This window comes from Terrapene carolina, unplaced genomic scaffold (assembly GCF_002925995.2).
Source record: "Terrapene carolina triunguis isolate 2854851 unplaced genomic scaffold, T_m_triunguis-2.0 Scaffold130, whole genome shotgun sequence".
Taxonomy (NCBI): Eukaryota; Metazoa; Chordata; order Testudines; family Emydidae; genus Terrapene; species Terrapene triunguis.
In genome coordinates this window covers 22,267,230-22,293,954 of record NW_020664481.1, presented here as the reverse complement: position 1 = coordinate 22,293,954, position 26,725 = coordinate 22,267,230, and the positions used below count along the sequence as shown (strand labels likewise).

Below are 26,725 nucleotides of genomic sequence, written 5' to 3'. Positions count from 1 at the left end.
ATAGTCTACTCTCTCTCTCTCAAGCTGTTCAGGCTAGAAACGGATGTTTTATCATCATCTGAAAGCCTGAGAAAACAGCTTTCAAATGGATTAAAGCATGAGCAACTAACAATTCATTGGATTTCAAGCTGTTTAAATGATATACAACTGAAACAAAGAAAGGCAAGAGGGCAATCAAAATAATGTGCTTTTAAAGGTCCAAAAAGTCTTGATAAATGCCAGGGCTAAAAAAAACCATGACATGACCAGTACAAGTGCTTTTAGGATCAGTAAACCTTTCCAATGCTCAGAAAGAAAGAAAAAACATGGCAAATGGTATGTTGGATAGTGGGGAGAAAACTAGGCACATACTGGATGGCACTTTCAAATAGCTCACAAAGCAACAACAGAGGTACAGTACACGTAACAACAACTTCCCTTTTTATTAATAATATATGGAGATATACCTATCTCATAGAACTGGAAGGGACCCTGAAAGCTCATCAAGTCCAGCCCCCTGCCTTCACTAGCAGGACCAAGTACCAATTTTGCCCCGATCCCTAAATGGCCCCCTCAAGGATTGAACTCACAACCCTAGGTTTAGTAGGTCAATGCTCAAACCACTGAGCTATCCCTCCCCCACGAAGCAGAATTTTGCTTAGTTTCCAATTTAAAATGCATAATGCTTGGGTTTACTAACACACTGGTCTTTTTCCTTACATTAGGCAATTTAAAGTACAATACTGAAATATATTCAAATATGCATGACCCTTAGACATTATTAGTCGTCCTAAATATAACTTCCATCCTGTGTCATCCTGTTCAGAAAAAAAGAATAGGTGGCGTCTGCTTAAATACTCTGTGCACATTTAACTTGAATAAAGTTATTACAGTCGATAGTCTGCAAACCCAAAAATATTCAAAAACTGTGGTCTCACCCCACACAGATTCAATAGCAGAGGTGGCACCGCCGTCAGGTCTTGTAGCAGGTAGATGTCATTCTTTTTACAAGATACACTGATGAACAATTGCTAATATGCTATGAAATTGGGTATCATACATAATTCAGGTTAAATGATTGTCCGATTAAATGAACTAAACACATTTTGTGATGTAATTTCCTTGACCTTTTCTATCATGTGCTATCTTTTATGCACTAATCAACAAAATCTGGTAATTTATAATCAGTGTCCCAGTCCTCAATGTGAATTAGCAAGGTTCTGCTGTACTAAAAGAGCACCATCTCATTTGTAGGTGTTTGAACACAAAGCTCTATGTAAATGCTCAGTACCATTAATAATGGTGATAAGAACTATAGTTCTAAAAGAAAAGAAACATACAGAGACGGTCTCTCTCTGAGAAGGACGAACACGGCTACAACACTACTGCAGAGACAGTTTTGTCAGTTTAAGGCCTGATTTTGCTACCACTGACGTCAATGGCAAAACACTCAGGATGCAGAATCAGAACCTTTGTTACTATGAACTGTGTGTGGAATGAAGTACTGGAGAGGACCATAAGAAGGCAACACCAAGCAAGCTGAGAGAAGCAGCTTTATGTCCCAATCTCTGAAGTCACACCAATCTATCTATCCTCATCCACTACATCTGTTGCAAGCAGTGCACAATGTTAACACTGACTTATGGTCTCCCCTCACTTCAGTTTCCTCCACTGTCCATTTATTTTCACCCATTAGCATGGCTAACATGCAAACCCAGCTCCAGACGACAACGGAGCTGCACCCACTTAAGCTAGGGTGTCTCCGTGGTGAAGCCTTGAGCTTGGCACCTGCTAGAGATTTCAATGTCTCCACTCACTCTCAGTCCACATACATCCCTTTCACTCCAACACAGACGGGCAGGCATAGGAGTACAATCTATTCATCGGTCTTACCATAGCATTGAGCTGTGAGTTGCTCGCTTGCGCAATCCCCAGGATATTAGTAGTGTGCATCACTTCCACTGAAAAACTGGGCAACCAGCTAGCGATACGGGAGCCTGAGAGCAAGAAACCAAAAGGAAGGTCAGGCAGGAATAAAAGAGGTTTTCAGCCATCTGGGCTTTTCCATGTGTGTTTAATTCCATCATCTCGAATGACACAAAATGAATAAGCTGAATTCTATAATGGATTCCATTCTAAGCATGTCTCCCAAATGGGGAGAAAGTAGGAGCAAAGACAAACATATCCCTCTCACCATAACCGTCACTATTTGTTTGAAATGTACATATAAACATTTCACTAAACCAGCCACTACTGATCTGCAGCTGATCTGTCACAATATTTTTACTTTTAAACAAAGACCGGCGAGGGGGGGGGGGGGGAGGAGGAGGGAGTGTTTAATAGTTTGGGGGCTATCAGGGAATCAACAGGACATGAACTCAGTTACAGCACCAGTAACCTACAGGTAAGTTCTAAGTTGTGGAGTAAAAATACCTGCTCAAAGACAAAGGGAAAACTCTAAGGTCAAATTCAGCTCTGGTGTAAGTGGGTGCAACCCCACCAATTTCAATAAAGACATGCCTGCTTAGAAAGAGCTACCTTTGGCCCCTACTGTTTCACAATCATACTGCCGTGCAAGAGCCTGGAGCAATCGCGCTGAGTGATCCTCCGCCTCTTCCTGTGGCAATTACAGGATCAGGCCGCCTTGAGTATGGAAGAGGGATAAATCCTCATTCCCATTCCCTTCCTCATTTCTTACTTCTCTGATACTCAGTCCATGCCTTGCTCTAAGAGATAGCAGTTGCTGTCTCCACAGCAACCTCAGTGGTCTCTCATATGAGAATGTGGGGGAGGGGAGCTTCTACTTGCAAGTGTCCTTAGGAGAGACAAAATCAACCCAGAAAATGGAGACTGTGCAGGACGCTGTCCGCAGTGAAGGGCCTGGATGCACCCAACAGGGACCAGCCTTTCTTCTCTTGGTTTTCTTGATTTGAAAGATGTGAGATTACAAAAACAGAACGGATAAATAAAGGTTCATTGTGTGACAGTTAGAATGCCTGCTATGAGCAGGCCCAATAGCAGCTGCCTGCCAATGTGGACACACAATTAACTGAAAAGGCTTTTAAAATTCCCCACAAGTGACAAAATTCCCCATCAGCTGGGGAAAGAAGACATATGCTGGTGTCAAAGCGAACAAAAATTTGGAAGAACCTTTGCACTAATGAGCTTTTTCTGCACCAGAAACAGCTTTTGTACCAGCATGCTGAGGGAACAGCATGACCCAGGACCACTGAGAAGTCCATGTGCTTTGTGCATATATCATATGATATATTAATGAAGCCACCAGGACCACCTGATGGCTTTTGAACGTATGCTTTTAGCTAAGACCAAACTTTCTTAGGCCTCTATAGGATTTCATATGACTCAGGTCTTGCAAGGCTCTTTCAAGTTTTGGCTGATAAATGGGGACTAGATGGTTAGTATAATTTTGGAGAAAGCCTTCAACACATGCCTGGTAAGATGTAAAACAGTCTTTCAAAAGCGGCCACTGATTAGCAAACAATTTGGGTAGGCAGACAACCCCAAACATTTCCTGCTCTGCCAATGGGAATGAGAATTTATGGAACAAACAACAGTTTTAGAATTGTTAACCCGGTAGAACTCTAAGTGGCTACGCCCTTTTCCTTGAGTTACATACAGGAGGAAGGGAGCTTTCAGAAGTCTCTATAGCTTTGGATGGTCTTAGAAACGTATGCTCAAACCTCTTCAGAGGTGTGACAAAAGCAAGCGTAGACATATCTGAGCTAGCTTTTAGCTAGCAATAGCTTCACAGTGAAGCCCGCCTGGGACCCTGGGTACATATTCGAGCAGCTAGCTTGTGCTGCTTGCTGTGGCTTCATTGTTATTGTTACATGTCACAACATGCTGCAGTCACACCTCTGACTGCAGTGCAGACATACCCTATGAACCGATATTCACCTGTAACTAGGAGAAGGAACTGTCTGTCTGAGAAAGCTGAAAGGGAGAGGAAATTTTTGTACAGTTTAAGTTTATACTGGACCACAATGAGGATCCAGTTATACAGAAGGCTGCTGCTCTTCTGTTTTTCTGGATAATATCAACTGTAAAACCTGGTTAACTAACCATCAAAGTGGAAGAAGTGATTGTGCTGGTTCAAGCGAGGTCTGCCTTCTGCTACCGCCACAGGTACCAAGTTCTCATCTAGGTTCTCCCTCTGGTGGTCCTCCCTAACTCGGTGGTTATCAGTGATATTGAGAGACATTCTGCAGGTGGGGCAGGATGTATCCTGTTCAAGCCAGGAACGCAGGCATGAGCTGACAAGAAACCAGGCAACAGAAAACCATAGTGAGCATATACCATTTGTCTGAGATATCAAGATCACAGGTGCACAGAGAAGCTGCAGTGTAACAATCACACCTCACAATATTCTCTGCAACACATAAATATGTCTGATTGCTGTTACATTTTACAGTTACCTGAAGTGATAGACTATCTGATTAGCTTCTGATGACCACATCACTTGATTTGTTTTCAGCTGAAGAAACCCAAGTGAAAGTGTTCCTACCTTGCTTTTATACCCATGCTTCCAGACAGACCCTCTTCATGTCTAGAGAAGGCTTGCACAGATTTACTTGCCCAAGTAGCCCAGAGCAAGTAAATTTTAGTTTGGAAGGGGAAGTCAAATGATCATCATCATAAAGAGCAGGTGAGTAAATTTTGTGGCTGTGATGGTAAATCTTCAAGGCATTTTTAGCCAGGCTGGTCTGGAGTTATCATTCCAAAGAACTGTTCAAATTTTTCTTGAGACAGTTAACCTTACTTATATTATTGACAAGGGGCCTATTACTGTGAGAATTTTATGGACTAAGATTTATTGATGCAAACCATAATGCATTTATTTTCTAGATTCATTTACATCTACAACTCTCGGGGTCCCAGGACTTACAGGGATCCACTAAGCTCTTTGTCTGCTTTCTGATTCAGACTGCCCAGACTGCAATGAGAAATCACACAGAATTCAGAATTGTATTCTGTTGCAGAAATTCAATACAATTTCTTAAAACATAAACTTAGTGCTCATATAATACACTTAATCAGAAGCTCTCAATGCACTTTACAGAGTCTCAGTATGTGTCATCCCCATTTTACAGACAGTGAAACTCAGGTGAAAGAAGACTTGTTCAATGTCAAACTACAAGTCAATGGCAAAGTCAAGAATATAACCCACTAGACTCAGTGCAAGGCCAGTGCAAGGCCCTTCATCCATATGATGAAGATGTACGAATAAATATCTAGATATGATGGTGATGAGCACACTAGTAACACTAAAGTAGATATAATGAAAATCTAGCCAAATACATCAGCTTACTCCTCAGAAGAATGTACCAAGAAGCATGTTAGTGGTGCCAATGATATAAAGTCATCACTTACTGTAGCAAACAAGTGCTGGATATTGTAAGACAGTGAATTCAAACAAAGTTCTAGTAAAAATTAAAGATGGGATTTTCAAAGGAGCATAAAGGAGTTAGGTATATAACTCCCAGTGAAATTCAATAGGATTTGGGCTATCACGATTTGACTCCTTTGAAAACCCAGCTTAAAAGCACAAGGCTGATCTTAACCATGTGAATCTGGGCTACCATCTCTTTTTGTACATCTTGCACATATGCGGACGCAGTTTATGATTTTGTGCGAACAAAAGCTATTCCACCACCTCCCAACTCTAAAAATAAAGAGCTATGCACTCCCACATATCTGAGAACAAGAACGAAAGCTTCATGTTTAGCTTGCTAGTAGCAAAAAAAAGGACAATGATGAGAAGAGATAATTAATTCTTAGAAGGTATCAAGGTTAATTTATTAGATCAGGTTTTTACACCTGAGTTTAAGTCATCCAATTTAACATGTTGCCTCTCACACTAATTAGCTGGCACCATGCAGCTCAGAGTAACCTGAGTTCAGAAAGAATGCAAAGATACCATTTTAGATACATGGAAAACAACTTTCTGAAGAGAGAGCCTCTGCTTCTCAAGTGCATGGCTGGTGATTAAATATTCATAGGGTTCTGTAGCTTTGTAAAAGGAGTTTCTGCATCAGCGACAAATTATCTCATTAGAGGCTTCATGGAATGCAAATAAATATTTATGAAAAGGTTTGCAGTGAATAACAACAAATTAGCCCCTGATCATAACCTCTGATTTGATAACTAACAGCCAGGAGAGAGCCAGGGAAGGAGCTATTAGCAAAAGAAACATGATCATACAACACATGGACAAAGCATTTAACTGACCCTTCAAGTTAGTCAACAGGTACTTCAGAAAGCCCCTGCCTCCCTACCCAATTCCTGCTTTGTTTGTTTTAAGCACAAGGGTAAGGTGTTTTCTCTGGTTTTTCATCTACCACCCAAAAAATAATAAATCTTCTTGGAGGAAACGAAGGTGGAGACAGAGGAAAAAAGCTGAGCTTGCTCAAACCAAGCATCTATATACAGCAAGGTACTTTCTGCAATCAATTCGCCAGATACATACTTGTGGAAGAGGTGCCCACATGGGAGTTTACGGGCAGTCTGCATGGAGTCCCAGCAAATGGCGCAGTCATCATTATTGACAGCTAGCTCTTCAGGAGTTGCAACTGCAAACCTACAATGGGAACAGACAAAACAATGATCACACCAACCCCAGCACAGCTACACACCTAAAAGTTCTTCCACTAGAAACCCTCATTCATTGCACTAGCCATTCACTAGGGGTTGGTGTAGAGCAGTAGTTTGCAGCTTTTACCATAACACGACCACAGTTAGAAGAGAAGAAAGTTCTGGAGTTCATTGCATCGGTTTTGAGACCCCTGTCCCATCTAGTTATGAAAAGGGAAGGTGTCCATGCACCTCCTTGCTACTCTTCCAAGACTCATCGTCAGGCTGAGGACACACAAGGTAGAGCGTACAGAGCCTTGGCTTAAGAATAAGTTATACATTTTAAAACCAAATTCAGCTGTTTACATCAAAGTGGAAGTTCTTCTCTTATCTGGTGTAATCGTTTGTTGTTTCAGGCAATTTTACACTCCCCATATACACTTTAAAAAAAGTTTAAGATAGAACTCTATGCAGACAACTAGTTTCTAGCAGCCAAGTGCAGAGGCTAAGGTGATGAGTGCCATAGGAAAGCTTTTCAATGAAATTAGTGTAGAATATGCTGTTTTGAAGATGTTAAGTGACAATCCACAGATAGGCATGGTGCAAATTTAAACTGGCAGTTTCATAAAGATTCTGGCAATATACTAGTGCTCTCACAAAACAGTCATATTGACACAAAACACTGTATAGACTAAGGGTCCAGTCCGTCACCACAAACTAGAACACCCCAGAAGCAATCAGAATCATTTAGGTCCATAGTGAGGACACTCTGACTATAAGGAAGGAGTATCTGAAACACGTTTAGACTCAATACCACCTCAATTCAAAAATTCTTTCAAAAAAATTAAGCCTACAAAAATCACTGACAAAAACAAACTAAGAATTTTATTGAAACCCACCAACGAAAATAAGGAAGACCACTGTGAAGAGCTCATGTAATCTTTGGTGATTTAACATCCTACAGGCACTTTTCCTATTGGTAATGGTGTGGGTTAAGGATGGAGCATCAGGCTTCTCTCTGGACATGTGTTAGCCCTGGAACCAGGGGTGAAAGTGAGGCGGTAGGGGCCGGTGCTCCGTACCGGTGAGAACCTGCACCGGCCCACGCTCAGCCCACATTAAAGCGCTGCCGCGGCAGCCCTTTAATGTCCCAGCCCCTTTTGCCTCCCCTGTCGGCAGCCCTGCTGGTAGGGTCCGTACCGGCAGGGCCGCCGACGGGGGGGGAAGGAAGGGGCAGCACTTTAAGGATGATGCTTTGCCGCAGCAGCGCTTTACGGATGGTCCTTTGCCACGGCAGCTCTTGGACGTTGCTGCGCCCCACCCCCGACGGCAGCGGGACGTCCGGAGCCCCGGACCCTGTAAATCAACACACAGGAGCCCCAGGCAACGCGGGACAGGCGGCCTGGAAGGGCTGGCTGGGAATGCTGACCCCGCAGCCCCGCCCCTTCCGCCCCGCCCCTTCCAGAGGCCGGAGCCGCCTTGCCCCGTACTGGTAAGTGTCCTCAGTTATTTTCACCCCTGCCTGGACCTATGTTGATTTAAAACCGGATTTTACATTAATTTAAAACCGGATTAGTGCAAACCCCCACAACAGAAGTTCTTAAACCAGTTCACACCTTGTTTAAATCAATTTAGCTTTAATTGGTAAATTACCAACATTATGGGGTAGTATTAGTTACTTCACAGTTAAGATTGAGCAGAGCTATTTAAGATTTTGATTTAGCCTAAATCAGTAACTTACTGACACAAACTAAACAGTTTAACCTTGCTTAAATTGGGTTTCAGAGTGTCAATGTTAGGAGTTTAACTGGATTACTTTTAAAACATTTTAGTTAAACCAGTGCATTTCTAGCATGGGCAAGACCAAAGCTTGACAACTGAGAGTTAAAACTTTGAAGCTCTTGCTCCATTCCTGATTCCAGTGTTTTAAAAAACACCATGGTTTCACTGTAATTTGGTTACTGCTCCCACTGCTATAACAAAATCAATCTCAGATTTCTGTTAGGCCGAAGGCCTGGCCTACACTAGAAAATTAGGTCAGTTGAACTACATTGATCAGGGGTGTAAATCTCTCCCCTCCAAGCATCATAGTTAAGCTGATCTAGGTCCTCGTGTAGACAGTGCTAGGTCGACAGAAGAATTCTTTCGTCGACCTAGCTACCGCTTCTTGAGGAGGTAGATTACCCATGTCGATGGAAGAATCCCTCCTCTCAGCGTAGGTAGTGTCTATACTGACCCGCTGCAGCGGCGGCGCTGTGCCCCTGTAGCATTTTAGGCGTAGACAAGCACTAAGAGGGGTCTACTTCTAACAGAGGGGATGGGGAAACAAAGAATCAGTATGATGACATAGTATAAGTGAGAAGACGTAACAGCTGGATTAGCAAATTTGTCTTTCACAAGCCCTTTATATTAACACATGGTAAATAATGCAACCCCCTCACACCCATTTGTTTATCAGGAGGCTCTTCAGGATCCAACTCGGCACTTTAAACTCACTCATCATTTGCTCACCTAGCTTCCATGTTTCCAACCACACGCAGGTAGTTCTTGTGACGACGGATTCTACGCTGAACCTCATGGAACAAATACCGCAGCTGCATAAAGATCACCAGGCTGGCCATCGACAACCAGATATTGCCAAACAGCTTTAAAACAAAACAAAACGGTGCTCAGAAGTGAATACCAAGACGCTAAAGAGAAGAACTGAAAAATAGCAGCAAATGCAATATACATCGTACAAGTCACTATGGCTAGCAAAGTAGAGCGTTCCAGTCTGAAGGGCTCAGAAAATTCCAATCTGTCTGTTCCAGAAAAACCCAAACCATTATCAGCTGTTCCACCCTCAGACATGAAAATTTTGCCTGTAATTTATGTTTTCAGAGAAACATTTACCCAGTCTTTACAACCTGGGGAGGGAGGAAAGCTTCATTTAGAAGATTATTTGTGACAATGGGAATTGGATCAGGCTCTTAAGAGCAGGAAGAAAGATCTAAATACAGAGATAAACCAATATAAGCCCAGGTTATTTTGTGTTCCATGTTCAAATACAATCACAAGAACCACCTTCGGTTTACATTGTTAACACTACTTAGATAGTAAAGTATTTACAACAACAAAAAAATTACATTCACTCCTGACCAATTTGATGTCTCTTGTTGGGGATGGAAATAATTTATTTTTCTTGATAATTCAAGCCTGACATTACTCAAGTACATATCAATTTGAAGTGAAACATCTGCGAAACATAATTATACAGAGAGCTAAAACACCAAAACAAAATGGCTTCCACGGAGTTCAATGATATAGGTAGAAACAATGCCTACAGAGCAACATTACATTTCCATCTCTTTACTTAAACACCTTCTGTGTAACGTTCAGTCCGTTACAAATTAAAAATGTGCGTGGCCAGGTCACTTTTATATTAAGACAATTCTGTTTACTTAGCACTGACTTCAATGTTACATACCAGCATGTGAATATGATGCATCAGGTCCAGTGAAAGCAAGGTTAGCTCCATGACAAAATCTGTATAATACACATACGTTCCCTTGCCCTCCCAGGTTCCTTCATGGTTGAGATCCCAGAGATGAATTACGTAACTGTAAGAGAAGTCAAAGTTATTTATAAAAAAGTTTAGAAACTGAACTTGATTCTAACGACATTGTTTACAATTTTTTCCCTCTCCTGCTGCTGTTTCTCCTCTTTCCATCACACTTAGGTCTTTCGTATTCACCTGACTAATTAATCTCAATGATTTCAACAGCACTATTCATGATAAGCAAGGCAATCAGAATTTAGCCCTTGGTCTTGGGATATCTCAGCCTACTTTAAGCCCTGTGTGGTTATATTTGAGTCCATGCTTCAGATACACCATTATTAATAACTTCCTTAGTTGTATGCTCACTACTGTATTACTGATCTTTACTGAAAAATATGATCTACAATAAATAATCTCTGTCCCTCTCAAAAAGTCCCATTTGCAAACAAACAAAATAACTAAGCACCACCTTCGAAGTGAAGCACCTATCTGCACCAACATCTTGGCATGGGTATCACCTAAAACATATGCTACTTACCGTAAAATCACATGAGCAGTTCTCACCGTCACAAGTAGAGACTGTAAGGAAAAAAAGGTCAATCATTACTATAATTCCTCCCCGTTTTACAGATAGGGCTACTGAGGCAGGGAGTGGAAGCCACTAGACAAGAGTCACAGTGAACCAGTGGTAGAGCCAGGAATAGAACCAAGGTCTCCTGACTCCCAACTCTTCACCCCTGTCTTATTGACCATACTGCCTCCTTAAACCTTAATGTTCTAAAGCCCTGTCTATGCTGGGATCAGAACTTTGCTAGCTCCCTGCAGCCATACATAGCACAGTTCTCATCCCACTGTGGGCAGGAACTAAGTATGAAGCTTAAGCAAACACACTGATGCTTATTAGTAGCTAGAAGTTTCAAGTGGGACTAAGAAAGCACCTCTAAGTCATTTTCATTCCTTTTGTTGAGGCGGACATAATCACTGCAGGAATAATTTCTGTCTCTAGTGTTATGTAATAGTAGATACAAGAACCTGCATAGAATTACATCTTGTACCACACTCCTCATTGTAGAATCTGAGTGCCTTCCAGTAGTGCATTAAGCAACATAACTGATGTATTTGTTCTTTCATCCTTTTCCCAGAGGTAGAAGTAAGGGGAGTATATTTTGTTTTGGGCTGTTACAGCTGCCAGGGGAATGTAAATGTCCTTTTCTACATTTAAAATTTCAATCACAGATTTGCATTAACCAACTATATAATACTTTGTTTTCAATGTAGCCTCTCTCATCCTGAAAGATCAGTGTGTGTTTATGGATTCTACATACAATACACGGATCACTTAACCCAACTCTCAATTGGCCAATTGGATTAATTTTGCTGTCCTTGCTGCCTGAGCACTGAAGAGTACAAATATCTTTACAACAAAGTGGTGAATTAAAACAAGATATTTAGACTCCATAGCACACAGCCCATCGTATTACAATTCTTACAGTAGCTAAAATATAGGGCCTAAAAACTCTTCGGGTTTTCCCTTGACAGATGTTTTCCTTATCAGGCATTTCATGCCATGTCCTGGCTTTGACATAAATCTGTGCTCAACAGTTTATCCATCCAGCAGATCTTATAATCATTCTGTTTCACCAGAAGGATTTAATTTGTGTGTTACATTTACTTTTGCTCATTGGCTTGCTCAGAAATTTTCCCTGTAGCTAGAAGACCTCTTGAGAACAAAGTACAGTAACTTTTCTGTTTCTGTAGTTTGGTGTGTGATTGCATCAGCAACGGAGGAAGGTTTAATTGTCATGTATGTGACAGGAGCAGATTGTGTGGCTGATGTAACTTTTTATGAAAGTTGGGTCCTGATTAGAACATGAGACAGTACTGAGCGATTTGTTGACATTACTTGCTTTCAGTCTGACCTGTATATGTTGCTTGGATGATTTGCTGATCATAAAATATGAAGATTTCAGTCAGACAAATGGCTGTATTATTGTAAAAAAAATAATCCTAGAAATGTATTCCAAATGTATCAGACAGGGTGTTAACTTGAATGTTTTACTATTCACATGCAATATGACCAAACTACGGTTGCTGTCTGAACAACACCTGAATGTCCTGCCTTTCATATTTGAAAATTTCAACCCCATGTTGCATTTATGTAATTTTTTTTTAATTAAATTTCCTTTAACTGAAGAAGAAAAAAAAAGTCATGGGAAAAAATGGACTCATTTCACAGGATATGCTTGGTTGTGTATCTGGAGCATTGCACTTTAGCATTTGAAATGTTTATTCAGAAGCAACATACTGCCCTTTATAGATCATAGAATATCAGGGTTGGAAGGGACCTCAAGAGGCATCTAGTCCAACCCCCTGCTCAAAGCAGGACCAATCCCCAGACAGATTTTTGCCCCAGATCCCTAAATGGCCCCCTCAAGGATTGAACTCACAACCCTGGGTTTAGCAGGCCAATGCGCAAACCACTGAGCTATACTTGCCAGGCCCTTTCAGAACACAACCTACTTCCCTTACCACATTCACATCCCTCCCAAAACTCATCTCTGTCATCCTGCTGAGAAGAGGAGGGGCTAGGCAACACAAAGAGAAGGAAGAAGCCTGGCTAAAACCTGAGAATCACATTCACATCACTGTACTGAAAACACAGGGGAATAAAGCTAAATCAATGTTTGCAAAGTCAGGAAAGAGACTAATAGGGTACTTTTAAAAATCCAATATAATTACATATACTCAAATGCAATATAGTTGGCAGTGTCCGTTTTAAAGAGCATCAGCTGGACTGTCATCAGGAAAACATTTCAAAAGCCTTTCACTGCAGTTTTACTACTTTTTCCTTTAAGTTCAAGGATCACCACTGGATGTCAATGTTAGGAGGCATACAGAAAAGAACACGAGTGCATCTCCTGAGGCTCAACTTGCAGACACGCATGAGTAATTTCACTCACATGAGTACAGGCCCACTGAAATCGAACACTCTACTCGTGCAAGTAAGTCCTGGCAGGACAGTGCCCCGGGTTTGTTAACCAGATGCCTAAGAGCTATATCAATTCATTTGACATCTGATTTTTCAGAACTTGTTTTTAAAAATACATTGGTATGAGACAGATACGTCTGTGTTTATCTCAGTGTTAAACTTAGGGCTGCAAATCATCTTTGCTTTAAGAGGTGGTAGCTATGATAAATCCTTTCAATGCTGCCTACTTTCGGCACAGTTGAAATCAATACATCTGTGTATGAGAAAAACTAATGAGCGTGCTTCTTGAGAAAGAGCAAGAATTAGCTGAGGTGCCTATTAGAATGAGAGAGGCAATGTTAGAAAGAGCTCAGCTATCAGAAACATTACTGACAAATCTTCAGTTCCATTTCACTCTACACGCCGTCTGGCTCATTTTTGTGTTCAGGTCAATCTTAGCTGAAACTTTAATACAAGTGCCAAATATTGAAATGCCCACAGCCCTGCAGTAGCTGCCTCTGCTCTAACTAGGTGTCTCCAACTATCCCCCAGAAATACCCAATTGTTTCCTCGCTCCACTATGGCTGGCAGTACTAGATCCTCCTACTTCCAGCTTGGATTGATTTAATATTAAGATGGTCCAGATAACCACTATGTGGTACATGAACTAAGGAAAATATAGACTTGTCCCACCCCTAATAAGTAAAGAATAAATGGAGAAATACAGGTTGAACCTCTCTAATCTGGCACTCCCTGGTCCCACACTCTGTGGCATAGGCGTCGACTCTGTGGGTGCCCCTGGGCTGGAGCACCCACAGGGAAAAAATAGTAGATGCAGAGCACCCACCGGCGCCAAGCTCCCCCCTCTGCCCTCCTCACCCAGCGCCTCTCACGCGCTGGCAGCCCTGCGCTTACCAACTGGCGTGGGGCTGGTGGCCAGGACCCCAGGTGGCAGCAGGGCCCCCAGGCGGGGGGCCACGCTGGGCGCAAAGCCTGGGGGTGCTGCAGCACCCCCTACACCCTTACTTCCCGCGCTTATGGAGACCCGCTGGAACTCTGTATTGACCTCCTGTAGTTCGGCAAATTCTCTGATTCGGCACCGGTCAGGTCCCGAGGGTGCCGGACTAGAGAGGGTCAACCTGTACTACATTGGAGAAATTGATTTCGATAACTATTCTAGTCCACATTGAACAGGAAAAATAAATACATTCTAACAGACACTTCACCTCATTCTTCCTGTATTTCTCATGAAGCGTGCCCATTGGTTTTTCTCATATACAGATGTCTTGATTTCAGCTATGCCGAAAGTAGGCAGCATTGTATGGATTTATCATAGCTATCACCTCTTCAAGCAAAGACGATTTGCAGTCCTAAGTTTAACACCAGGATAAACACAGATCTGTTGGCTACTTTGCAATAGGACAGTACTTATTTTAATTCTTTCTGGCTGGAGACTTTCAAAAACCAAACTGCAGAAGCCCCCAAATAAACCAAAGTTAAGAGGAAAACCAACGTGCAAATCAACTTGCATATAAAGTCCGTCTCACCTCTGCTGCCATGAAAGCTAGAGTGTGCATTCCATTCGTATAGCCGATAACGCCACAGATAACTGCTAGACCACAACAGGAGAGTAACATGGCAATCAGCAGAGTCAGGACTCTGACGTGGCTGCTCATTGGGGTGGTGGGAGAGAAGGAAAGCTAAAACACATAAATACAAAACAGTGTTAACAAACTGGCCCTCTCCCTGTTGCTTTCACCCACCACATAATTCAATTGAACCTAATTACTTCCTGAATATAACCAATGTTGCAACCTCAACCAGCTAACCCAAGCAGCTATGAGGGCAGGGAGAAAGAAAAAAACCAAAACGCGCACATACACTCCCTAAGGCCTTGTGACTCTAGCTTTCATTTATATTCACAGATTTTAAAGCCAGAAGGGACCATTGTCTAGAGTGACCTCCTGCATAACTTAGGCTGCAGAACCTCACCGAGCAATTTCTGCATCAAGTCCATAACTTCTGTTTGAGCTGGAGGGTAGGGTGACCAGGTGTCTGCTTTTCGACTGGAACACCCGGTCAAAAAGGGACCCTGGTGACTTCGGTCAGTACTGCCGACTGGACCATTAAAAGTCTGGTCAGCGGTGCTACGACAGGCTAGTCCCTACCTGTCCTGGCTGGCACCGTGCTGCACCCTGGAAGCGGCCAGCAGCAGGTCTGGCTCCTAGGCAGGGGAGCCACGGGGCTCTGCGCACTGCCCCCGCCCTGAACACCGGCTCCGCACTCGGAGCTGGGGGCAGGGGCGGTGCCTGCAGGTGAGAGCAGCGCGTGGAACCTCCTGGTCCCCCTGCCTAGGACCTGGAGCTGCTGATTGTTTCTGGGGTGCGCATAGCACGGAGCCAGGACAGGCAGGGAGCCTGCCTTAGCCCTGCTGCGCCGCTGACTGGGAGCCACCCGAGGTAAGCCCACACCCCAACTCTGAACCCCAACCCCCTGCCCCAGCCCTGAGCCTGCCCCCCCCAAACCCTGAGCACCCTCCTGCACCCCAAACCTCTCATCCTTGGCCCCACCCGAGCCCTCAGCCCCCCCCGCACCCCAAGCCCCTTCCCAGAGCCCCCTCCCACATCCTGAACCCCTCATCCCCGGCCCCACCCCAGAGCCCTCCCCCCCTCCTGCACCACAACCCCCTGCCTCAACCCACAGCACGCTCCTACACTCCAAATCCGTCAGCCCCACCCCCCATCCTAGAGCCCCCTCCTGCACCTCAAACCCCTCATCCCCAGCTCCACCCCAGAGCCCACACCCCCAGCTGGAGCCCTCATTCCCTCCTGCACCCCAACTCCCGGCCCCAGCCTGAAGTCCCCTCCCACACCCTGAACCCCTCATTTCTGGCCCCACCGCAGAGTCTGCACCCCCAGTTAGAGCCCTCACCCCCTCCTGCACCCCAACTCCCTGCCCCAGCCCAGTGAAAGTGAGTGAGGGGGGAGAGCGAGCCACCAGAGGAGGGGGAATGTAGTGAGCGGGGGCGGGGCTAGGGTGTTCGGTTTTGCGCGACTAGGAAGTTGGCAACCCTACTGGAGGGTATGTTTTAGAAAGACATCTAGTCTTGATTTAAAGATGTCAAGGGATGGAGAATACACTACTTCCATAGGTAAGTTGTTCCAATGATTAGTTACCCTCGCTGTTAAAAAATTGTGACTTATTTCTAGTTTGAATTTGTCTAACTTCAACTTCCAACACTGGATCTTGTTATGCCTTTTTCTCCTAGATTAAAGAGCCATCAGAAATCTCTCCCCATCCAGGTATTGGTAGACCATGCTCACCTTTTGATCAGAAGACTGAAAAATATTTCCTTTATATTATTTAAGATTACATATAATTTTAACTGAAAATTCTTATATGCTTTGCTTATAGATTATACCAAAAATAAAGTTATCTTAATTTAAGGATGAAACTCTCAGTCTGGGGTGTTTGGTTAATTATTAAGTTGGCTCACATATTTCATGCATTCAGTTGCTAAATTCATTCTTCTTTCCCCATTTGAGTTGGAGTCAACTTCATAGTCACACATTTATCAAGAAAAGTGTTATAATCCAGACTTTAATGTTTTCCTTCAACAAGAAAGGAAGTCCCAGTACCAGAGCTCCTTTCTTAAGAACTCTCGCTCAAACGTAATAAGCATTTCTACCTTTACAGTCTGCTCTCTCTTAGCCTTCTAGAAGATAACTTCAGTACACCAAGAACTGCTAGATAACCTTCCTGTTGATCTCTGGTTTAGTTATTCCACCCCACTCAATCTCATTTCACTCAAGGCCACTATCAAACTGCTGGAAAGTTAACCCTTCCTGGGTGGTGAAATTGGGAGTACAAGAGGCCTTAAAATATAGAGTTTGGGGTAAACCAGCGAATTCAGTCTGGCTCAGGCTTTTATTTAATGACACTGAAGCAAAGAAAGCAGCACGTACTTTATAGATATTTAAGTGTCTACAATTACTCAAGTACAAAGCTGATTTTTCTAATCTCAATAATAGTCCATAAAAAAGGAGAATTAAAGTGCTTGTCAGGTAACATATATTGTGGCACACACACTACCATGTGAAAGCTTTTAATTTTGTAATCTACATTATATCTCTAGTCATATGTCCAGCATAATAAACAGACCTGGCCCAGTTCGAGGGATCAGATTACAACAGTGTGCGTAAGGGTCAATTTGTTTATTTAACTAAAACTGAACTGACACTTCATTCATTTTAAAACCCCTATCAAATGTGCACTCCAATAACTTACTCAAAGGCATTGTTTCTCACTACTCTGCTCCCTATTCTTGTTTAGAACCATCTTAGCTCTCCATAGTCTCATTGCTATTGGTGCAAAAGCCATGTCCTCTACAGCTCCAGCCACCTGGTACGGCCTCTCTGCAATCCTCCATCACATTTAATTTCCCAGATGAAGACTGTCTTTCCTCCTCGCCTGAGCCTATTCATTACTCTCCCCCTCTGTGACTCACTATTTAACTCTCTAATACAGATATCGTTTGGGATACAGTTTATAATATACGGTACATATAAAGATGCATTGTGTGCCACCAGTTCTTGATAGAGGCACAATGATCATAACTATTTCAAAGCATGAAAACTGCACAGAAACTATAAATACGCAGTGAAATCCAATTCCTTTTGCTCTATTCTTTGTAATTTTACTTTGAGAGGTCAAAAAAATTTCAAACTACCCTCAGAAAACTACCTAACTGGGCATCAAACTGAGGGCGATTTTCTAGAATTCTTAGCTAAGGCAATTTGAGGAGGACACTTTTTAAAAAAGATTTATAGCAGTAATTCTAGGCAAGGCAAGAACACATGGAGCTTTACATCTGAGGATCTTTCAGCATTTTATGAAAAAGGATAAATATCATTTAACATGGGATGATCATTTAAGATAGGAGAACTGTAGCAGGGAGGTTAAGGACCTGATATTCAGAGGTGCTGAGGATTTGCAGCTCAGTTTGAAGTCAATGGGAGACATGAGTGCTCAACATCTCTGAAAAATCAAGCCCTAAGTGACACAACCAAGGGCACACAGTGAGTCAGTGCTGGCACTGGGAGCAGAACTCACATCTCCCAACACACAGGCATTAGGAAAAACTTACATATTCAAATCGATCCTTGCACAGCTGAACCATGAGGTGGAGAAACACAAGCCCAGAGAACCAGAGGCACCACATGACCACCTCTTCCACTGTCTGAACATTCAGCACACCAAAAATAAAGATAAACTTGTAGAAGATGAAATTCCAGAATTTGTCCTTGAGATGCTAAAAAGGAAGATATTTATTTCTGTAGGTAATCAAAGTAGTTACACAAAGCTCAAATACAAAATTATCCACCCCGGCTATTTTATTAATTAAAAAAACCCTATAATAATTTGCACTTATGCAGTTTCTTCATCTGACAATCACGACATGTCTCACAATTATTTAATCCTCATGACGCACCCATGAGACAGGAAGTATCCGCATTTCACAAGTAGGAAACTTGCTACACAGCAAGTCAGTGGTAGAATGGGGAGTAGAAACCCCAATTCACAGTCACTTGCATTACCTGCTACTATCATTTAGCAGTGCTTTAGGACAGTACTTACAAGTCCCATTGTGCTAGATATTGGAGAGAGTAAAAGGACAGTCCCTGCTCCAGGGAGCTTATGGTCTCAGTTGAGCTAAGAAGCAAAAGATGAGTGCAACAGATAATAGGCAGGAGGGAAGATGAAGGAAACAGAAGTATGAAAATGTGATAGGCCAGCTATAGGGACAGCTAGGTGGGGATATTTTGTATTATTTTTAAAATAACAGGATATGAACAACACAAAAATGAGAAATATTAGAAATTCCTGCCATCAAGGTGGATGGATTTAAATCACCAATTTTAATGATTTGCATTTGTACTTTTTAGTTATTTTTCTAAAGAAGGCTGATTCCCATTGGTTGGTAGCCATTAAAACATGCTTATTTGCAAACAAATACAGCCTTTACACTACATTTGGTGCTTCTTTTTGCTAACCAGGAGGATACACTATAAAAACATTAATTTAAGCAATTAAATTACTTAACTCACATTTATCCAGATAATTTAAAAATATAAAAATTAACTATGTTAGAAAATTGTGATCTCTACACCTGCAAAAGAGGCTACTGCTGTCAGTCAAAAGCTGCTTTAGCATGTCAACAAACTTTGGTTCCAGGCTTTTAGCCAGTCACTCCCACCAGCTCAATGGTTTGACTTTCTTTAAAACTTGGTGACAAACATGTTCTAATATTTTTTTTAATTATTTTAAGTGATTTAAATAGATTATAGTAAATTTAAGCCTTAACATAGGTTATCATCCATTTTTATCCATGCTGCCTGTCATCTACCTAGCCTCCACTAGACACCCCTTTCTCTTAAGGTGTATTGACTAAATGATCTTCCTTTTGTACCACTGCAACAAGACAGTGCAGCATTGTAGATAAAGGTTTTTTTACTATGTATTTCTACAGTGCTTAACACAATGGGGCCTTGATCTCAACTGGATCCTCAGTATCATAGCAATGTGGCTGCGAGGCTACCAATATTGTCATTTTCATTTCTGGATTGCTGGTATATACATATTAAACCTTTCTTCTGCCATTGTAGGAAATTAAGAGAAAGTCACAAAAATCTAACCCTCTAAAAACACTCAATGTATAAGATGCTTGGTCTCCAACATAATGGCTACATGCAAGAAGGGAGGAGATGAGCAACAGTGGGACAGGAAAATCATTCCCACACACATGCAATCAGAAAGAAAGATAGTACACTGGTTAGTTACTGCAGGATAAAAGCCACGGTACAATTTGCAGGGCATGGAGAGGCTTTATAGAAAAAAAAAAATCAATCCTCTTTATAAAAACACAATGAAATCATCAGCAAGACAGCTAGAACAGGCTAATAATTCCTTCAGGATGATCGCATTTTTGACCTACCCAACATATATAGCCTGTCTTTCAAAGGAAGCTATCAAAGTACATTTCAATTTTTAAAGGGACAGTGAACACACTAGAAACTAGCATTGACACTGCCCTGAATTCCATGTACATATGGTCACCACAGACAACTGAAAAAAATCTAGCGCAAAGCCCTGGGAGAGTGCCTCACTTTTAAAGCATAGGTACTGCATTCAGAGGTCTTTAGGTTTGTGAATCACCAATATGATAGATTGCAAGAGATCTATGAACAAGTAAATAATAGTGCGCCATTTGCACTGCATGCCTGTTACATTAAAACTTCTATGGCTTAATTTTTTTCAATGACTGCATGTGTGTGTGTGTGTGTCTGTATATATATATATATATAGAGAGAGAGAGAGAGAGAGAGAGAGAGAGAGAGAGAAAAAACATATTTTGAAGGGACACAGTCAACTTGATTTTTGAAAATTAATTTTCAAAATAACTCCATTTTCTGATAGAACAGGTTTTAAATAGTATGTCCTGAAATCTTTTTTAAAATCCTTTAAAAAGCGTTTTTCCTGCTTCCTTGCTGATGTTTAGAAGAGGGGCAAGCCTAGGGCCAGTAACAAATGAGCTTGGGCTCAGCTCTCCTGCCCTCTCTGTGCACGTGACTGCCGACTGCCACTGATGGGAAACCTCCTCTTCTTGCAGAGGCTGAAGGTGCATGAGAGTTATGTCATTATGGCAGAGCATGAGGAAAGAGTTGTAGCTGACCAGTACTAAAACAGTGAAATTGACTATGTAAAAAAGTACTGTCAAGTGCACAAAGTAAACTAAAATCAAAAATAGAGAATTGTTTTCTTCTAATTCCCTTTAAAATTAAGAGCACTTGTAAGCTCAGGATCAAAATTTTTGAAGGAAGTGTAATTTCTTAGTTGATAGGTGTCCTTTTAAAATAAAATAGCAGCCCACCAAAATTAAAGCTCCTCTTCAGAAACAAGCCAGAAGATTTATGGGTGCTTATATATGAACTGAGTAGTTTACCCATAAGAGAACTGCAAAGGGCTTCTTGGTTTATTTTAAACTTCCATACATTTTATTGAATGTGCATTTTCAAAATATCAAAAGGGGATATCTCCAAATCATGGACAAATCACCTTCTAAGCTTGGGGTTAAAAAGGGAAGCAATTTTGATGGAAAGATGGGCAAAATCAATCTTACTTTTAAAAAAATCATTGTAAATCATAAGAGCTACATTTGTATCTCTAAAAAACTGTTAGGGTGCTAAATGTTAATCTGTGCAACTCTCAATATTCCCAGATGGGATATTAAAATCATTCACCTACCAAAAAAACCCCATGTGAAGATAAATAAGAGACAGATTAAGAAAACAAGAATCTGAAAGCAAGGCAATTCGTCTAGAAACCTCATAAGTTTTACTTACCTGCTTCTCACTAACACGAAGAGGACCAAACACCGCACACTGGATTAGTTTAGCAATCAACATCAGGAAACAGCAGGCAGTATTTACCAGTACCTAAAAAGAAATTAAACATATTTTAGTCCTATTCATAAAAGAGAGCACTATATCTCACCCCCTTGTTATTGTGCAGTACAGTATTCGTTTCAGTTAGCCTGTAAAATATGCCCCTTCCTAAAGCCTAACTTCTAGGCACAGTACAGTAGAATGCATGTCATTATCATTTCATTTGTGGAAACGCTGATCTGTGTCATTAAGAGCAACAGCATCATTATGCAGATAACCAAGCTACCACACCTAAATTTGCAAGGAAACTGATTTCTTTACCCAAGTTATCATTAATACCTTACATCATTAAAAATGAAATGTCAGAATTTGATTTTCTTTTCACTATTTATTTAGTTTACTTATTTTATCCATCTCAGCTTAGACAATAAAAACTGACTAGTCAAATTCACTTTTGTTCCCAGTAAATTTTACTTTCTGGTTTCCACTGGCTTTAAGCTTTAGCAACAGCTGATTTATGATGCCCCACATCATCAGGTCAGTGGCATTCAGAAATGATTAATGAGTCGTTCAAAACATTTTTAAATCTAAGAGCGTAGTTTAGATTAGCAATCATCATTTAACTGGACCGGTTTAACATATCAAAAACTTTTAAAACTGCATCAGATTTACCAGTTAGTACAAATTATTGTGAACATTTTCTAGAATAAAATTCATAAACTTTAACATTTTAAAAATACAGTACTTAAAAGGCAACGAGGAGTCTGGTGGCACCTTAAAGACTAACAGATTTATTTGGGCATAAGCTTTTCTGGGTAAAAAAACCACTTCTTCAGATGCATGGAGTGAAAATTACAAATACAGGCATAAATACATATTGGCACATGAAGAGAAGGGAGTTACCTTACAAGTGGAGAACCAATGATGAAGGCCAATTTAGTCAGGGTGGATGTGGTCCACTCCCAATAATTGATGAAGAAGTGGGTTTTTTACCCATGAAATCTTATGCCCAAATAAATTTGTTAGTCTTTAAGGTGCCACCAGACTCCTCCTTGTTTTTGTGGATACAGACTAACACGGCTACCCATCTGATACTTAGTACTTAAAAGGGACACTGTCAATTTAAAAATCATATATGCTGCAAACAAATTTATATCTTACTATAAACACCTTAATAGATTATTCAAAGTTATCATTTTTAAAATCCATTTACTTTTCACTGTTTATGCTCTGACTTTTTGCTTTTCTCTCAGCCCAGACAATAAAAATCAATAAAGTCAGTTTCCCTTTTGCTTATAGTCAGTGTCATTTCCAAGTTCTTAATTTTGGAATATTTGCCACTCAAAACACACAGGAGAATACTTATTTGTTTAAAATACACATTCATTTGAACTTTTTTTTAAATTGTGAAATATTTCCGTTAGTCTCAGGGTTGATAAAAATATGCTAGCAAATTTTAAATTTGGGGCCAAATTTAAGTTGACAGGGTCCTTTACAAGGAATTATTTCTAAAATGATCAAGTTGTTTCCCTCCTAAATTACAAATGTATATTTTAGTTTCCAAAAATAAACATTTTACAGAAGCCATAAAAGCTTGGTTATGCCTGATGCCAACATGCAAGTCTAACTACACATTTGTCACAGGTAATGCTTTGCATAACATAGACATCAAGCAAAATTAGGCTCTAGGTTGGTCTGTGCTGAAATTTTCTAAATCTATCTCACCTTGATATTTAAATTGCTGAACACAAGTCAGAATACTCCAGTCTGAACATGTTCACAGTGACATCATTCATACCAGGCCTGAAAACCTAATAAATAAAACCTATCTGCTTTCTGGAACTGCGCCAGTTAAATCTCTCTGGGATTATAGCTCTTGACAGCCATTTCAATGAAAATCGTAATGAGTAGAAAATACTGAATCGCTTAAACTGGTTTCTCGTTTTTTTGCCAACCAATCCTTTTGATTAACTTTTGAACTATATAGGACACAAGAAGTGAGAAAAGAAATGATGAGAGGATACATCCCAATAACACAGCACTTTAAAGGGACACAGTACAATTTTTCAAAGCGCCTAACCAACTTGGGAACCTAAATCCCATTTTCTAAAGGGACTCAAGAGCCTTTAAATGTCTTTTGCACTTTTGAAAATTTACCCATAGTCAATTTAAAAATCATATATTGTTTACCTACAGATTGGTAATACCACCTTGGATTATTAAACACAAAGGAATTTAAAAATCTAATATACCCAGTCACTATTTATGTTCTTCGTTGAGGTTTTTTTAATCTCAATAGGCACGGACAATGAAAATCAATGAAGTAGGGATAGTCTTCTTATTCTGTTTGTACAGCACCTCACACAGTGGGGTCCTGGTCAATGACTAGGGCTCCTAAGTACTATGGTAATACAAATAATAATAATAAATTGTAGTCATTTATAGTCACTTCCATTTTCAGGTTCTCATGCTGCATGTTTTGGTTTCTGACACTGCAGGTGATGTTTTTCTTTTTAAGATTATGGAAAGATTTCTACTCGCCTTAGGTTTTGCAAAATCTTGTTTTTACAACTTTCAAAATGTTGGGCAAAAGACATAATCCTCTCTTACAAACATTTATTACTGAGTATCATGTTTAATGTTTTGGATTGTCTCATTGGCTAATCCCAAAGCGTCACAGGCATAGTAAACACTATTGTTTTGTAGTGTCCGGATACCTAAATTGACAACATCCCTTTAAAAATTTAACTTTAAAAATAATTTTCATGTAAAAAGAGAAAGACATTAAAATATTAAATTGAGCACAAAGCATATACTTTATCCAAGTACAAACTATGGTATACACACATGGGTACGCTGCCATAATTAACATATTACTATCTTAGTGACAACAAAGACAGTCTACAATCTCACTTTTGTTTCGTTTTACACAGAGATCATGTAAATTAACACAGTCTGAGTCTTGCAAAACCATTGCAGAGCCCGGAGGGGAGGGGGGAGGGGGAGGGGGAGGGAGAGAGAGAGAGAGTGAGTGCGTGCGTGTGTGAAGCCAATTCCAAAAAATACATACAAAATCCTTTAAAAGATCAGTAAACACTCGTAAACCATGATTTCTTGATCAGGGCCCAACATTACAAAATTGGGTCCAAGCCAAAAGAGTAAAGTATGTTTTTAACATTAAAACAGAAGATTAACTGGCTTTAACTCCTTTTTTAATTTATAAACTCAAATCTGCCAAACTGACAGCCATAGAGAGAAATCTCTGCTTAGCAACAGAACAGATGCACTATGATGAACATGGTGTCCAGATTGCTTCTCCCAATCTGACTCAATACTGACCTGGAGGGACCAGTTCTAAGGGCAAAGTGAGTTAAATTCCTGTGGAGTGTTCACACTCTTTGTCCTCTCTGCTGAAGCTAACAAGGGAGCCTAACCGGGGAAGCAATTTTTTGTAATGTAGACATTGGGACTAAATTCTAGGCAAGTTTTCTTCCAGCCTCCAGCATGCAAGGCCCAATACTGTATAGAAGTTTCTTAATGTTGCTAGCATTGGCTCAAGTCCACCTGTTTTAGCAACAGGGGAAGCTGACAGCAGACAGACCATTAGTGTTTAGACCCAAACCAGCACTCAAAATGGCACTCCGCCTACTCTACAGCTCCCAAAATTGTGAACGCTGATGAAGCCAAAATGGTGTTAGCAGCAGCGAGAAATGTTGAACAAATTCCCTAATGAATGCAAGGTCTAAAACTAAAGTTTACCAGTGCAAACTTGCACCTATTTAACATGTAATTTACACCCCCTTACACATCTCTTCTGACCCAGACAGTTTAAATCCTGGTGTAAATCACACTAATGGGCCCAGAAACTGATAAAGAGGACTTCTGTTTAGTGACTGAGTCTAACCTCTATAACTGGACCTTGGAAACCAGACTCAGACCATCAGATTCACTTCAGACAAACCAATGACCAGCCTCATCACACAGTCGCAGCTATCAGTCACTACAGACCTAGTCCAGATTCAATCCATTGACCAGCGAACTACAGCAGGGTATGTTTGAACCATGGCTGTGCTATTTACACAAGAGTCTGCTAGTTGGGGGAGGGAACTATTTCCTCCAAGTCTGGGGGACCCTGTTATCCCCAGAGGGAGCTGGAAGTCAAGCCAGGCGTCCCTGGGGCCTGGTCCCTGGGGCATCCAGGCAATCACACCCCCGGGATCCACTCATTCATAGAATCATAGACTTTAAGGTCAGAAGGGACCATTATGATCATCTAGTATACTTAGCCCTCCCCAGCTCAACTACCCACCCCTCAGCGCTCTCCCCCCCCCCCCCCCGCCCCCCCCCCCCCCCCCCGCCCGCCCTCCCCCCCGCCCCAGGGCCCCTCTCCCCCCACTGCCCGCCCTCCCCCCAGCCCCAGGGCCCCTCTCCCTCTACTCCAGCCCCAGGGCCCCTCTTCCCCCAGCCCCACTGCCCGCCCCAGGGCCCCTCTCCCCCCACTGCCCCCTCCTTCTATTCCCGCCCCAGGGCCCCTCTCCCGGCCCAGCCCCGCTCTCACCCAGACGCAGAGGCTGTCAGACAGCAGGTAGTAGGCGATGTCCAGGGGCTGGGGCCCGGCTCCGGGCGCAGAGTCCCCGTCAGGCGGCGGCTCCGAGTGGCCGGCGGGGCCCTGGCTGAGGGCGCGGTAGGCGCTGACGACGCTGCCGAGCAGCCCCAGCGCGCTGAGCCCCGTGTAGGTGCGGAGGCTGGGCCAGGGGAAGCGCTCCAGGAAGAGCAGCGGCATCGCGGCCCCGGGCCTCCAGCGGCCCCCTCCGCTTCCCTGAGCCGGGCCTGTCCCCCGCGCCCCCGGCTCGGCTCGGCCCGCGGCCTAACGCTTCTTCCCGGCGGCTCTCCCGGCTCCGCAGCCGCAGCCGCCGCCTCCCGCTCACACTCCGGCGGACGCAGCTACGGGCCCCGACTCGCTGGCCCTCCGCGGGCTCCTCCTTCCGCCCTGCGCCGGGCCTGGGCGGGCGCCTCCCCCTGGTGCTGCCCCGGCCCCGCAGCAGCGCTCCGGGCCTGCCCGCGGCCGCCGATCGCCCAGCACCGCCCCCGGCTGGAGGGGCCTGAGGGGATGGGGATGACTGGGGGGCCGCGGGTGTGAAGTGTCGCTGGGGGGGAGGGAGGCTAATGGGGGCTAGGGAAGGCGGATGCGCTTTGATTGCCTTC

The 26,725-nt window shown here is 42.3% G+C and overlaps 1 protein-coding gene across 2 annotated transcripts in view; it reads right to left on the bottom strand.

Moving 5' to 3' along the window:
• AMFR (autocrine motility factor receptor) overlaps positions 1–26,405 on the bottom strand; it is a 40,370-nt gene extending 13,965 nt beyond the window's left edge. For both annotated transcript variants that reach the window (XM_026652724.2, XM_026652725.2), the window contains exons 1-10: positions 26,079–26,405; positions 21,479–21,571; positions 18,223–18,387; positions 14,624–14,776; positions 10,647–10,687; positions 10,037–10,169; positions 9,082–9,215; positions 6,467–6,577; positions 4,063–4,253; positions 1,873–1,976 (exon numbers count right to left, since the gene is read on the bottom strand). In XM_026652724.2, the coding sequence (XP_026508509.1) occupies positions 1,873–1,976; positions 4,063–4,253; positions 6,467–6,577; positions 9,082–9,215; positions 10,037–10,169; positions 10,647–10,687; positions 14,624–14,776; positions 18,223–18,387; positions 21,479–21,571; positions 26,079–26,303 (1,350 nt within the window). In that variant the 5' untranslated portion in view covers positions 26,304–26,405. The remainder of the gene's footprint in view (positions 1–1,872; positions 1,977–4,062; positions 4,254–6,466; positions 6,578–9,081; positions 9,216–10,036; positions 10,170–10,646; positions 10,688–14,623; positions 14,777–18,222; positions 18,388–21,478; positions 21,572–26,078) is intronic.
• Between the last annotated feature and the right edge of the window lie 320 nt (positions 26,406–26,725).